The 15,433-nt window shown below is 44.5% G+C and overlaps 1 protein-coding gene across 1 annotated transcript in view; it reads right to left on the reverse strand.

The window, feature by feature from the left end:
* The window catches only part of LOC107105874 (bifunctional heparan sulfate N-deacetylase/N-sulfotransferase 3), a 104,736-nt gene that overhangs the window by 49,574 nt on the left and 39,729 nt on the right, over positions 1-15,433 (reverse strand). Inside the window, exons 2-3 of the mRNA XM_015405921.1 lie at positions 9,019-9,106; positions 2,355-2,509 (exon numbers count right to left, since the gene is read on the reverse strand). Of these exons, the coding sequence (XP_015261407.1) occupies positions 2,355-2,509; positions 9,019-9,106 (243 nt within the window). The remainder of the gene's footprint in view (positions 1-2,354; positions 2,510-9,018; positions 9,107-15,433) is intronic.

The following is a 15,433-nucleotide window of genomic DNA, read 5'->3' on the forward strand; positions in this document are numbered from 1 at the left end:
CTGCCTTTTGCTTCTCCAGTCGGGCTGTCAAGCTGGAATGAAAACCTCTTAGAGATTTGCAAGACAGGATTATTATTTTTTTACTGTAAGATTTAACAGCAACACAGGATTTTTCTCTGCTTTCAGATCTGACAGCTAGGTACTATGCTTACATGCAGTTAGGCACCATGTAATCTTTTGTTTAAGACTAATAATCATAGAAGTTGGTAAAAGGGAGCCCAGTTTAAAATTTATTTTTTAAAACAACAATAACAACAACACCCCAGATAAACACCCACATGCTTTAATAATGGCAAATGAGTTTCCTCCAGATTCTTAATCTTTTCCCCTAAACCTTACAATTTAAGGCTTAAAATGAGGATTCCTTGTGATTTTAAATCTCTGCTCTTCCCCACTTGACTAAATTCAGTGTTGGACCTCTTTGGAAATTCCTGTGAGTGCATATAAATAATTTCTAAATTCTGTTTTAAAGTTAAACTCCTAAACTCTTCCCAGTCAGCCTACCGATTTATGTCAAATACTTCATTAATGAAAGCAGCAGGTTTCCTTAAGCAATACTGTGTTTACTGCAATAGTCAATGCAACTGGGCTCCCTTTTACCAACTTCTATGATTATTAGTCTTAAACAAAAGATTACATGGTGCCTAACTGCATGTAAGCATAGTACCTAGCTGTCAGATCTGAAAGCAGAGAAAAATCCTGTCTTGCAGTTAAATCTTACAGTAAAAAATAATAATCCTGTCTTGCAAATCTCTAAGAGGTTCTCATTCCAAATCACAGTGGATAATCTTGAATGATGATTATACACGTGCAGAAGTAATTGTAATGGACAGTCTGATTAGGGCAGAACCATGGTGTGGTGGTAGAGCACACCCTTGTATGCATAAGATCATTCATATCTCCAGATAAAAGTGTCAGGTGCTGGGAAAGACCTTTGTGTGCCTGAACTACTATCAAACACAGAGTAGATAATACTGATGTGGTACAGGCAACTTCATATAATTCAGAGGATTTAAAACATTTACATAGAACACCCAACTATGACAATAACACTGCAAACTAGGCAGATTCCAAGTGCAATGCCTTTGACATTTAAATGTTTGGGGGGGGGGGGAGTCCTGGTAGGATTTTACTAGGTATCAAACAAATAAACACAGCCATGACCTATATATCTTCATTTTTCTTTTAATATATTTCCAGAGTTATGTGACTATAGAAAGAAACAAAAATAACCTTTTCCTTCTGTGATTCTGATTCCTAAACACTGGACAACTTTTACATTTGTACTACAGTAATTGTTGCAGTTATGATTATTTCTTTATGTATTTAATATAACAGTGTTCAGTTGTCCCTTCCACAACCAACAGTGAATATGTGTCTGAGAGAGAAAATAAGGTATTTGCGAGAATTTTTTCCCTTAGGGTTTTTATCGCTTAATTCCAAATGTGTGATACTCATTTATACTGCACTCTTGTCACTGGTTCATAGGTGGCAGCAGAGTTTAGCATTTCAAATCACAGATATATTACATATTACGTATATTTTAAACCTTCAACCTCTTATGTAGTGACTGAAAAAAAATATGAAAAGGTATCAGTTATAAACCATATATTACAACAAATGCCAGGGAGGAAAAAATGTGAAATATTGTCATTTCATGTATTTTTAATACAGATGTTTAGTTTAAGGCCTGAAATGTAAATGACAACTAGCTTCTCACAATGTACCAATATGTTCTGGCTAGAATGTAAATAATGGCTAAAATATGTTCTTCAAAGTTGCATCACTGAAGGCTGATTCAGACTTTTTTTTTGCTTTTTTTCCGACTGTCACGGTGAGTGACAGATGACAACTTATCCCAGGGGCTCAGAAAATATGCCTCTGGGCCAGGACCCAAAAATCTACCTGAACTAACCTCAAGTCTTGTGGATAAAAAACAGTAACTGGTCTGAATATAAGGTAGGGGAGTGTGAACACAGGGAACTGCCTTACACTGAATCAGACCACTGGTCCATAACGGTCAGTATTGTCTGCTCGGACTGGCAGCTGCTCTTCAGGGTTTCAGGCAAAGGTCTTTCACATCACCCACTGCCAGATTATTTAACTGGAGATGCTGGGGATCTACCAATGAGCCATGGCCCCTCCCCATGTTGGAACATAAATATGATTTGAACATAAATATGACTTGACACTCCAGATAAATTGCTCAGAGTCATCTCTATCCATTCCCCTAAAAATAAGATACACTGAATTTCTAGTAGAGAAAAACCTTTGAAAGATTAAAAGACAATGTATGCTACAGATCAAGATATAAAACACCTCCACCAAATGTACAGTGTAGGAATTGAACTCACTAAGGCAAACTTTTTGTTGAGAATCATCTGCTCCACCAGCGATGACTCATTATGGAAGAGATGTGGCTGCATGTGGCTCCACATATGAGGAAACCACCAGAATTCATCCACAGAGCCCAATAATAAATCATCACCTTCATCTTCTTCTATAGTTCCTGCAGAAATAAATAATGTTAATTTAATAACTCTCCCATTTATCATTGCAGTAATCAGCAGAAGCAGAATCAACAATGTGAAAAAGCTACCCAACAGTAAAAAATCCCCTAACAAGCAGTCATGGAAGGCATTCAGGGCATTCAGAGTTTTAAAAGTATGTAACTGTAGGGGGCAGCACACAGGTCCATGGTATGGGAGACAGGCAAAACTGGAGGGTATACCCAGAGGTCACTTCGGGGGGGGATCGTGGGGGATCGCAGTTCCCCCGGGCGAGGTACAGGGGGCGGGGCACATGACGAAGCCCCGCCCCCTGCTTCCGGCTGCCCCGCTTCCGGCCCTCATTCAGCCAGGAGGAGGCAGGAGGAGAGAGAGGGTAAGTCGCTTCCTCCCTGCCTCTCCCCACCCCTGCCTGCCTGGGGCCAGGGAGGGTCTTCGCAGGGCTTCCTTGCACTCCCGCCGGCCTTGCAGGTCCACCGCCAGGCCCCTCATGGGGCTCAGCAGTGGAGCTGCAAGGCCGGTGGCGGCGGCCGGGACCGTTGGGGGCGGGGTGTGTGGCCTTATGACACACTTCCGGTGATGTCAGGGGGTGTGGCATATGCTAATGAGTTATGCTAATGAGTTCCCCTAGCTCTTTTTCTACGAAATGACCCCGGGGTATACCTGATTTAAACCTACCCCTAGGGTTGTTATCAACCCTAGAAAGGAAAAAAGAACAAGTGAAGAGAGGATGCCCCCTTCTTCTTGCTATTCAGGGAAACAGAAGTTAGCTCCAATCAGGAAAAACATGTTCATTATTTACCACAGCTCCAATCGCAATTGGGGCCTATTCAGCTGTAAAAATCTTTTAAACTGCTAGACGGGCCTGTTCATGTATCTTGCAGCATCTATATATCTAATACCCAAATTGCCCCCTCCATGCGGATATCTAAATCCGCACATCAGGGGCACTTGGGGGGCAGAGAGATTTCCCTGCACACTTGGAGCAGTCTCCAGGCATGCAGAAAAATCTAAAATGTTGGGAAAAAATATACGGGGGATATTTAAATCCCTCCAAAAGTACAAGAGTATTCCCTGCGCATGCGCAGAGAACGCCCTGGCAACTGTCTCACTGCCGCTGCGGGTGGGGGGGAACCTTGGCAGGCCGGTGGCTGTGAGCCACTCAGGCCTCACCGCCGCCATTGCAGGGGGGAGGAGGGAAAAGGCTTGGCGGACTTCAGGACTTCTTGCTGCCGCCGCTGGGGAAGACGGTGGGAGAAAGCTTGGCAGGCTTCGGGGCTCCTTGCCGCCGCCACCAGGGAGGGGGGCAGGAGAAGACTTGGCAGGCTTCAGGGCTCCTCGCTGCCGACATGGGGGGGGGAAGGCTTGGCAGGTCTCAGGCCTCGCCACCGCCACCGGTGGGGAGGAGGGAGAAGGCTTGGTAGGCCTCATGGGTCCGCCTGCTGGGCTCACCTGCTGTCACTTCTTTCTCCTGCGGAGGTCCTGCTTCTGGAGGCTGGGAGCTGTGGGAAATACTCCCCCCCCCGCGAGTATCACGGGTCCCCCTTCTTGTCTTATTTAATTTGGTCATGGGCCAAAACAAGACAGCAGAAACAATGATTGATCTATATGTTTAAAACAAAAACTGGACCTGCCAGTTTGACGATGTGTATTTTGCACTGATCGCCGCAAAGAACTTAAGTCTGGCAAACCGGAAAACACCTTGGGGACAGGACTGGATTTCACTAGGCTAAGTTAAGCTCAGAGACGCACAGCTGTAAGCCCCAGATTTCCAAGACCCTTAGCAGAGTGCCACAACCAATGACTAGTGAGGTGGTAAGGCAAGGGAGCCTGAAAAGTCAGACTCTGTGCTTGGGAAGCAAGGGAACTAATAATGTATAAAATAAATTTCTAAAGAAGCCCAGATCTGCAAATAGCTGTGCTGAGACTTAAGCCAAAAGAATGGTCAGACTGCTGTCCCATAGTATAGGTGCACAACAGACAAGACAATGAGTACTAGTGATGACTGCAACTGATCTAAGAATTTTTAAGGCCATTAATTAGTTAAGGAGGAAATTATTAAAGTTAAGTTTGCCCAATGAACTCTTGAGAAAAGCACTTTTTGGAATATTGAAGAAGTAGGTGATTATTTAATGTTTAACAAACTAATGCCACCATGGCTCACAAATATTTGCTACAACAACAGTCTGAAATTGTACCATGTTGATTTTATAAGCTCTTTCAGCAGAATGTGATGCCATGGATCACACAGCTGGTTTGAAAAATACTCAATTCCCTGGGAGAGAGCATATCCTCAGATTGCCCACATGCTGATGTTACACACAAGCTTGGCAGAATCCCAAGGAAACGCTCTGCATGTGCAATTAATTTCCATTTTTAAAAGGTATGAACCATGCATATCGATTCTCTCTGTGTTGTAGGTTACCAGACATATATGAGAACACTGTATATGGCTGGTGCTAGAAGAGAAGGCACTAGATGCCAAATAAAATAGGAGATAAGGTACAATTTCCCTCTCCTTTTTGCCCCTCCACTACATTTAGCCTATATGTGGTAGAAAAGGTCTCAGATTAACACCTGCTCAGGCTGCAGGCATGTTATTCATGTCTGAGGGTTAGTGTGCTCGGGCAAGTTATGATCATGGTGGGGGATGTGTTTTATCAATTCCAGCCAATTAAAGGAATGGACCTTTTCCTTCTGAACTGGATGCTGCACTGTTTTTGATGTGTGACGTCCTAAACATCTTGGGCTCTTTCAGACAACCTCTGTTCCTCCGGTTGTGGCCACTTCCGTTTCCAAAACTGTAATAAGCAAATTTCTTGATAGGCATTAGGATTCTTTTTTTGAGCCAATAGTTGTGTACTGATACCAAGTCAGTGAAGAGACTGTCTTACCATATCCTGGGTTTGCTTCAATCAGCTATTCTACTGATAAAAATCCTGTATTGGGGATTATAGGACCTTCATGCACAACAGGTATGTAGTGCAGTTGTTGTTGTTCAGTTGTACAGTCGAGTCTGACTCTTCACGACCCCAAAGAGGGGAATTGGGTGAGATTGAACAAAAAAGCTGGCTGGAATCAGCCCTTTAAAAAATTAATGTTCCTCCTGGTTCCAGATTTTTATTTATTTATTTATTTTTATCCTGCTACTTTCCTTGCCCAGCAGGGCTCCCGGTGGCTTCTAACAATTAAACAACCAATAAAAACAGCATCACTATTTAAAATCACCCTTACAGTTAAAACTTATAACTCAATCATATGTCAGATCATATCAGATGGCGCCCCAACAAACCTTCAGATGTGGTTAACTAAGGGGGGCAGCCAGCACAGCCCAACAATGGGGAGACCAGGTGATCTTTCTAGCCACCACTGTCCTCAGCTATACACTTGGTGGAACATCTTGGTCTGGCAAGCCCTGCGGAACTGAGCTAAATCCTGCAGGGCTCAAGTCTCACAAGACAGAGAGTGTCAACAGGTTGGGACCAGAGCCAAAAAGGTCCTGGCCATGATTGAGGACAGCTGGACTGTTCTGGGACCAGGGACAACCATAAGTTGTTGCTAGATGAACGTAATACTCTCTGAGGGGTATATAGGGAGAGACGGCCCCATAGATACGATGGTCTCAGTCCGTTTAGGGCTTTGAAGGTACTAGAAGCCTGTTTAGGGCTGTCGTGCTCACCACTGGACTCTGATGCGGTGCCCCCAGTGGCCGAGGTGTCAGGGTTCACGACCTGACTGTGGTAGGGGAGACGGCCCTTGGAGCGGTAGGTTCCAAAAAGGGAGAGGGAGTGAGGAGCCTCACACAGGCAGGGGACAGGGTTAACGTCACCCTGAGAGTCCCTCTGCCAGCATGCTGCCGACTTACTTCTCTCTTTGCCGTCTCTCGTCTCTCTGTTTGTCAGCGTCCCACTCCGTTCCACACCGCACTCCTCCTCCCCAGCCCCTTCTCCACCCTGCCTTTTATCTCCCTGCCCCGCTAGGACTGCCCATCCGTCCTCCGACTTGGGCCACGCCGCCGATCTGCGATCTGCGACTGTACCCGCTGCTCCGTGCCCACTCCTGGCTCGTCGGAGAAGCTGCCGCCGCCCCTCTCTTCCTCTGTGGTGCTGCCTCGTGGACCCCGCTCCTGTCTCCGGACCCAGCCAATGCAGCCTGACGAGGCAGGGCCCCCTGCTCCCGACTCCCTCCCCGGACCGTTGGCCTTCGCCCCGTCTGGTGAGTCATGCCTAGGGGGCCTCGCAGGGTCTGTCAGGGTCCCCGGCGCCCAGTCTGCACGTCCCAAGACCTTTGGGGTGGGACAAGGGCTTTGAAGGTACTATCAAGTACTAGAACCTGATTTGGTACTCAACCTGTAGCCAGTGCAGCTGGTAGAGCACAGGTTGTATATGTGCTTTCATGGGGGTCCTAGTAAGGACCCATGCTGCTGCATTCTGGATCAGTTGAAGTTTACGGAGAAAGTTCAAGGGCAGTCGTGCACAGAGTGAGTTACAGTAGTCTAGTCCAGAGGTGACTGTTGCATGGATCACTGTGGCCAAATCAGTGCAGGACAGGTAAGGGATCAATTGCCAGGATTGGTGAAGGTGGAAAAATCCATCCTGGTTGTATTTCTGACCTGAGTCTCCAACAAGAGGGAGGCATCACGGATCACACCCAAACTCCTGATGGAGGGAGCTCGTACTAGTTGTACTCTGTTAAGAGTGGGGAGGTGAATTCCCTGAACTGTCCTCCTCCACTGTAGCCACAGGACCTCCGTCTTTGATGGGTTCAGTTTCAATTGGCTCTGTTTTAACCATCCCACCACAGCTTTCTGGGATAATGTGCAAAGAAATAAAAAATTGGTATTTGTTGTGGTTATGTACTTTAAGATTCTACTTATGTGACCTCACACATATAATTGCTTTACACTCATACGGTTTTTCTCTCTGCTATGGTGCCATCCTTTAGTTTATTCTTTTGCTATCCATTGTTTTCCCTCTCTGCCTGGGAGAAATAAATGATTTTAAGAAGGAAACACCATTTCAGGCAGCTGAAATGATGCCGTAGCCTGGCTGGGACCATTAGATTTTAGGAGTTCATTAAAACCAATGACTTTGTCATTGAACAATATGGTCATTTCAGGGCTAAGCCAACATAAAGAGATCAGTTCTGTGGTAATTATGTAGATGTACTGCTTTCTGCAAGCCACCAGAGCAGGGAAGGTCTTGTTCACACTGAAGCTATGCTGTAAATTAGCTACTCCCTTCCCACTTTTCAGCTTAGCCATTTTATAAACTGTTGCTGGAGAAGATAATATGATTAGCTGGGAAGTACCTTGATTGGCATTTTTAAAACAATACAATGCTGCTAATTGTTCAAGCAGTTGGCACAGTCCATGCAACATCCCACTGTTAATCTCCAGGTCTCGATTTCTTTGTCATCTTCACATGCACACAGTTTATGTGCTTATGTTTGTATAAGCTGGTACCACACTGACGAGGGGCAAATTTCAATTGGCATGGACAAATCTCATACAGCTTTCTCATTAGTGAAGTCTTAATATTGAATTGGGCAGTTTAGCTCCCTTCTCCAATGTATTCCATTTTTATTTCATTAAAAAACCCAGTAAGACTATATGAGCTGCTCTCAAGTTGGCTCACTGTATTACAGACAACTTGTATCTAGTTTGGTCTAAATTAGGGCTGCCAGATCCCCCAGGGTGGTGAGGGTTTGCCCATTCTAGGGGCCCCCAAAGTGCCTGGATCAGGCCAACATTCCTGGTGTGATGACATCACCCAGAGGTCACACGGGCACCGGGGGAAACTCTGGCACTTGCCCCCCCCACTGGACAATAGGTAGGAGCCTGGCAACCCTAGTCTAAATTAATGAAGAAAATTTTGCTGAATTTAAGTCTGAACTGCAGTGTTATATCTACTCCTGCAACTCTTGTGAGTCTATTCAACAAAGTTTTAAATAAGTCAAGGTCAGAGCAGAGTTTCTACCATATCCTATGAGCTACATCACTCATTACAACCCAGAAAGTCCAGTATCAGATGTAAAGTATTTTTCAGCAACCTATGTGAGACCAGTATTCAAAACAGAGACACATTTTTCACCAGCTATTGCAAAGAATGATGCTTTGGTTCAGCAATTCCCAAAGAACTGCTGGTATTCAACAAGAAATGGAAGGAATCTTACAGGAAAGATCACTGGACAATGGTACCACCAGAATGGCATAACCATGATATTCTGACAAATAATACATCAGCCCTTCAGGGAGATACAATATTGCAAATGTTTGGTATTGGAGTATCAGGATATTTCATGTTGTAAAATTCACAACATAAGGAAGAGTTGATTGATTTTCTTGTTTTATCCTCCTAAAGGAAGGTTTCTTATTTCCTCAGGCTCTGAGAGCTCTTCACTCTCATTTCATTTCATTGCACAAAGCTACAGCACCAAAATCAATTCCAGTTCTTACATACTGAAAAGATACTCGCCGATTGAGAGTGATTTTACTGTTTTTCAGTCTTACCTGTGTGGTAAAATTTCCCTGAGAAGCCCAGGTTGAAAGTGAAATTTTTGATCTGAGCCCTCAGAAGGTTCTGAGTATCAAGCAGAGCCTGAAATAAACAAAGTAAAAATTCATCAAGTTTGTAATAGTATCAGTGTGTGATATACCCTTTCCCCCCCATTTTTAAATATTTGTACAATTATTTTCCCCCAGGGCAACAGAGCACTCTTTCAATCCCAATAACCAGATAACGGTACTAAGCCTGATGGTGGAAAGTGCCATCAAGTCACAGCTGATTTATGGCAACCCCATAGGATTTTCGAGGTAAGAAACATTCAGAGGTGGTTTGCCATTGCATGACTCCCGGTCACGATCCTGGTATTCCTTGGAGGTCTCTCATCTAAATACTGGCCATGGCCAACCCTGCTTAGCTTCTGAGATAAGATAGGGCTAGCCTGGGTTATCCAGGCCAGGGCTAAGCCTACACAGGGATAAACTAGACACATATAGCCTTGTCTTCATGACTGGGGACAATACTTTGTGAAATCACAATCTGTGTATGCACAGGGCCCACATTATGGCACACACATTTAGGCAGGGAATGTAGCCAGCACGTTTAGTCAACATAGTCAATGGGGTCAGCATGTTGCATCCCCAAATGCATTATCTGAGTCCACATTGACTTGTGAGGAGTCAGAGGGGCCGGCTTCTGGTTCTGTCAATGCCGGTTGCCTCTGGCTGCGATGCCAACTCGGGCGGGGACTAAGCACTGTTGTCATTGCTCATGATATGGAATTCCTAGTTTCCAATAATTTCAAATAACTAATACTATCAAAAGCTACTGAGATAACTTGTTTACTTTTCCCTGTTAATCTCCAGATGAAGACTTTAGGCAATGATTTCTTTAGGAGACAGTAGGCAATCTAATAACTCCTGGGGGAAGGCATTTTGGGCTTTGTATATCCCAAGTAGTTTCAGTTAGGACAGATGTTTTTAATGATCAAATGGATGGAAGCATCTTACTAACCAATCTATATGCATCTAAAGCAGAGTGTTATATAAAATTCAGCTCTAGTTACTGGATTAAACTTGAAGCAAAATAACAAGGTAGAACAATATTTCCACTAGAAAAGTAGGAAGACAGTCAACTATCCATGTCCCAAGTTCATATATGACAGAACTAAGTCCCCAGTTTGAAGTCCAACACTTCAGAGCTGACATCTATTACTGAGTTTTCTCCAAGGACACCAATAAAAGACATGTATTGCTCATCTTGTCTGCTTTTCCCAGCTTCAAAAATATTCAATAATTTCCCCAAAAGATTTGTACTCTGCTGTGCACAGAAAAGTTTGATAGTTTATATGGGCTTTAAGCCACATGATTCTCATTAAAATAAATAAGAGTCATGCTGCTAACATTCTGCACAATTCTTTGAAAATTCACCAGCGAAATGCACACCGTAGCATGCCTTCTGTACCTCCTAAGTAGGACAATGCTGCCCTCCAATGAACTGCTTCCTAGCTAGACAAGCTGAGTTAACATTTTGGTTGTCATGCCTATGATTATTTTCTGGGTGACTTGACATTTTACTCGTCATTTAGGTTCTAAACCAAAATGTTAAAACTTGTGAAAAGCATGCAGCACCAGATGGCAGGGACTATTACTCTAAGAGTACGTGACTATCTCTGAGCGTACAGGGATGCTTGCATGTGGGGGTTGAGTCTAGATTTTAATTTCTAAATGCTGTTTTGTATACTCAAGGTAAGCTGTTGAGAGCTCTTTCCACTTTTTAAATAATTGCTTTTATGAATGCTGTAGTGAGTATGAATTTATATGAGTATGGCTATATAAATGCACTGGTGCAGACTACTACACTTTATAACTTGCTCGTTTCAGGGGTGGAAACTAATCAGAGGGTCAAAAATACTGATTTTACTGACCAAAATTCAAAAAAAACCCTGAACAAATACTGACAAAAAACTGACAAATTACTGAACAATTTAATGTCAGCCTACTAATAAGCTAGAGTTTTAAATGTAAAACTAGGACTTCATTAAAAATGATTATTATCTGGCCTCTACTATCCCCATAGCCAGCCCCATAGTTAGATGTGACCCAGATAAAAGGATTGCACACCTTTTTTAATTTTTTTATGAATAGAGGTCAATGTTTTCATTATTGTACAAAATTTAAGGCAAAAAAGATTCCCTTTTAAAAATAATCACATACTGCAGATAATAAAACAGCAAAACAGCAAAAACAAATTAAAAACCAAACATAAAGTAATGATTATGACAACAAAACATAATTACTATAAGGTAAGACTTGTCTTTGCTTTTACTTTATATCTTTGGTTTTTTGATGAAAAAAGAACTGGCCAGCAGCCTGCCATCTCTGGTGGAGGCCCTGTCGGGCTGGGCATTGGAACACCCTAGACTGAATGTCCTGCGCAATTTCAATGTCCATGCGGATGATGTGGCCTCCTCTCAGGCGATTGACCTAGTGACATCTGTGGTGGTGCTGGGACTCTCCCAATATGTAACGACTTCCACTCACTGGGCTGCACACATGCTCAATCTGATCTTTGTGGCAGGGGTCACAGTGGACCGGGTCACTGCCTCAGCAGTGCCATGGTCGGACCATCATGCCCTGAAGGCCCATCTGAATGTTTCACCCCAACCCTGTTTGGGTGCCGAGCAGATTTCAACTCACCCGCAGAGCCAAATGGACTCTATGTGGCTTCAAGTGGCCCTGCAGGATCCAATGTCCCCTGGCAGCTCATTAGATGAGCTTATGGAGGATTGGCACAGCTGACTCTCAGCAGCTGTTGATGAGATCACTCCCCGACGCCCTCTGCACCCTCACTCTAGGCTGGCTCCTTCGTTTACCCAGGAGTTGCGGCCAATGAAGTGAAGGCTAAGATGGCTAGAGAGACAGTAGCAGTGTGCCTGCGATGAAGCCACACGAACATCTTATAGGATGTTTATGAGATCCTATGAGATGGCAGTCAAAGCTGCTGAGAGTATTATGCGGCCATGATTGCATCTGCGAGCTCATGCCCAGACCAATTATTTAGAATAATTCGGTCTATGACTGTTTCGCCACAAGGCAGACCAAATGTTAGGGAACTGGACACTGGCTGTGAGGCCTCTGCGAGCTACTTTGCAGATAAAGTCCTGTTGCTCCGCCGTGACCTCCCCACCAAAGTTGAGGTAGTAAGTGAACTCGAGGTTCCATGCACGTCTTCTAGTCAGGTTATGGATTATTTCAGTCCGCTCAGCCTGGAAGAAGTTGACAAACTGCTCTTAACTGTACGCCCTACCATGTGCTGCCTTGACCCGTGCCCGTCATGGCTAATTAAAGCTGGCCGTGATGGGTTTTGAGATGCCCTAAGGGAGATTATCAACAAGTCCCTCTTGGAGAGACAGTTCCCTAGGGCACTCAAGGAAGCTGTGGTTTGTCCCCTCCTGAAAAATCCATCTCTGAATCTGGCTGAATTGGCTAATTACCGGCCAATCTCCAATCTGCCCTATTTGGGCAAAATAATTGAGAGGGCCGTGGCAATTCAGCTACAGAGCTTTCTGGATGACACTTCCATTCTAGATCCATTCCAGTCCAGTTTCCACCCAGGCCACAGGACGGAGACGACACTGGTTGCCCTTACGGATTACCTCCAGAGACATCTGGATCAGGGCAAATTGGCAGTGATGTTGCTGTTGGACCTGTTGGTGGCGTTCAACACAGTCAACCATTAGTTACTGATCCACCGCCTCACCAACACCGGAGACCAGGGGCCTGCCTTGCAATGGCTGGCTTCCTTCCTTCAGGGTCGGGGACAAAGGGTGGTGCTAGGGGAGCAGCTATCCCAAAGGCACCCACTGATTTGTGGAGTGCCCCAAGGGGCGGTGCTGTTCCCAATTTTATTTAACATCTACATACTCCCCCTTGCCCAGATTGCCCGAAGGCATGGGCTGGGATGTCACCAGTATGCGGATGACACCCTTCTCTATCTATTTTTGGACGGCCACTCTGACTCTACACTGAAATACCTGGACTGGGCATTGCAAGCTGTGGCTGGTTGGCTCAGACATTGCCATCTGAAATTGAATCCGACAAAGATGGAGGGCCTGAGCCAGGGCAGCATGAGGGTAGGGATCCTACTTCCAACCTTCGATGGGTGGCCATTGGTGCCAGCATCCAAGGTTAGGAGCTTGGGAGTGCTCCTGAATGCCTCACTAACAATGGAGGCCCAGGTAGCAGCCACTACCAAATCAGTCTTTTATCCCCTCCGGCTGATTAGGCAGTTGGTTCCCATTCTCGAATGCAACAACTTGGTGACAGTGATGCATGCGATGGTCACCTTGAGATTGGACTTCTATAATGCTCTCTATATGGGGTTGCCCTTGACCCAAATCCAGAAGCTACAGCTAATGCAAAATGCTGCAGCCAGGTTTCCCTATGCAGGAGCATATCCAGCCTGTGCTGAAAGTACTGCAGTGGTTACCGATAGCATACCAAATTTGCTTCAAGGTGCTGGTACTTACCTTTAAAGCCCTTTATGGTCAGGGGCCCACATACCTGAGTATACCTTTCCTCACATGTTCCCCAGAGAGCACTGCACTCAGGGTCACAAAATCAATTGGTCTCCCAGGTCCTAAACATGCCAGGCTGGCCACAACCACAGCCAGGGCCCTCTCAGTGGTGGCTCCGTACTGAGGAATGAGCTCCCAGAAGAGATCTCTCTTTTTTACAGTTCCGCAGAGCCTGCAAGATGGAGCTCTTCCACCAGGCCTTCGACTAAGGAGCCACACCAAATAACACCAAATAACTGAGAAGTGACAGTGCCCTGGTCCTTGGCTTACCACCAACAGCCTGTGCTGTTGCCTAAATATAGAAACCAAGACGAGCCAACCACCAATACAGATCATCTGATTACAACACTAGTATTGGTTCTGCCTTCTGTAAGCATTGTTGTAAGTACCTGATCACTTACTAGCACTTTATGATAATGTAGAGTTTTATTATTCGTTTTAAGGTTGTATATAATTTGTTATCTATACATTTAAGCTTTTTGTAAGCAGCCCTGAGCCCGCTGTGGCGGGGAGGGCGGGGTATAAATTGAATAAAGTTATTCACAAAGTCTTTCATTTCTCAACAGTTTTCTTCACTGCATCTGTGATGGAATTAAAGATCTGAGAACAGCAGCAGGTAAACAAAGGAGCTGCTGAGTCATGTGACTGAGAGTGGTGGGGGCCAAAAGGCTCAGAATTCTCAGTGAGTGACAGATAACTGTGAACAGCTGACAGTTGAGAGCTGTCAGTTGGAAGAAAGTTGGCAGTCGGCTAACTGGAGAGCTCTGAAGAGGACATAAGCCTCTGGGCTTAGTGGAATCAGCCAGATAGCAGTTAGTGTGGAAAACTGTGGCTGAATAGCGCTCTGCACTGGTACCCTCTAATGTAAAGAGAAGAGTGAACAGGGTGTGCATGGTATAAAACCTCAGTGGTCACAAACACCAGAGACACTGCTCCAAAGGAACTGATAAAGATGGCTAAGGAGGGGCTAAGGGTCTGGAGGAGTCTGGAGAGCTGGGGTAGTCGCACCAGTAAGACTAGAGAGACCAGGCAAATAAAGGCCAAAGGTTAACCACAAAACAGTTACTGCAGAGTGGGATCATAAATTGGTTTTGTGTACTGAAGAACATCTGTGTCATACTGAGAGTCCTAAGCCTACAGCATATGTCAAGGCAAAGTAAAGTGTCTATTCATCAAAGAAACAAAATATCCTGTGTAAATATATCCCATACCCCTGTTGAGTTTTCTGTATAATAAAGAACTGTGCTGTTTGACTTTTACAAGCACTGGTGCCTGACTTTCTGGTAAAGAATTATACTGGGCAGTTGTCCTCAATACATCCACAAGTTATACAAACCCCAAAGAGACTACTTGTTATTGTGAACTGGTCAGCCATCAGAAAGTAAAACTGATCAGTCACATCAGTATAAAATAAACCGTATCCAGTACAAATAAATATATATATAGGCACTGACGGCAATGGCTGGGGAGAGGTCATTGTGTTATAGCATCCACAAGCATTTCCCCCCTTGTCCTCTTCTTCCATTGCTTTCTCAACTTCTCCTAGCATAAGCTGTGCCATGTTGAATCCCACAGTATCCATCACCTCTACTTTCATTGTCTCATGTTTTAAGAGGTTAATTATGTTTCTATACTTTGCGCAAGATTTCACCAAATCACTTTTACTCTTAGGAACAAAGTACTTCATAACTAAACTGACATCTGTCTTCTCACTGGGAAGTCATCATGTTTCCCAAAAAATGCAGTAATGAAAACAGAAAAACACAAACTGCACTCACAAAAATCAAATAAATACTGACTTTACTGACCAATTTTTTAAAAAACGGACAAATTACTGACCAAGA

This window comes from Gekko japonicus, unplaced genomic scaffold, assembly GCF_001447785.1.
Source record: "Gekko japonicus isolate JY-2015 unplaced genomic scaffold, Gekko_japonicus_V1.1 scaffold264, whole genome shotgun sequence".
Lineage (NCBI taxonomy): Eukaryota > Metazoa > Chordata > Lepidosauria > Squamata > Gekkonidae > Gekko > Gekko japonicus.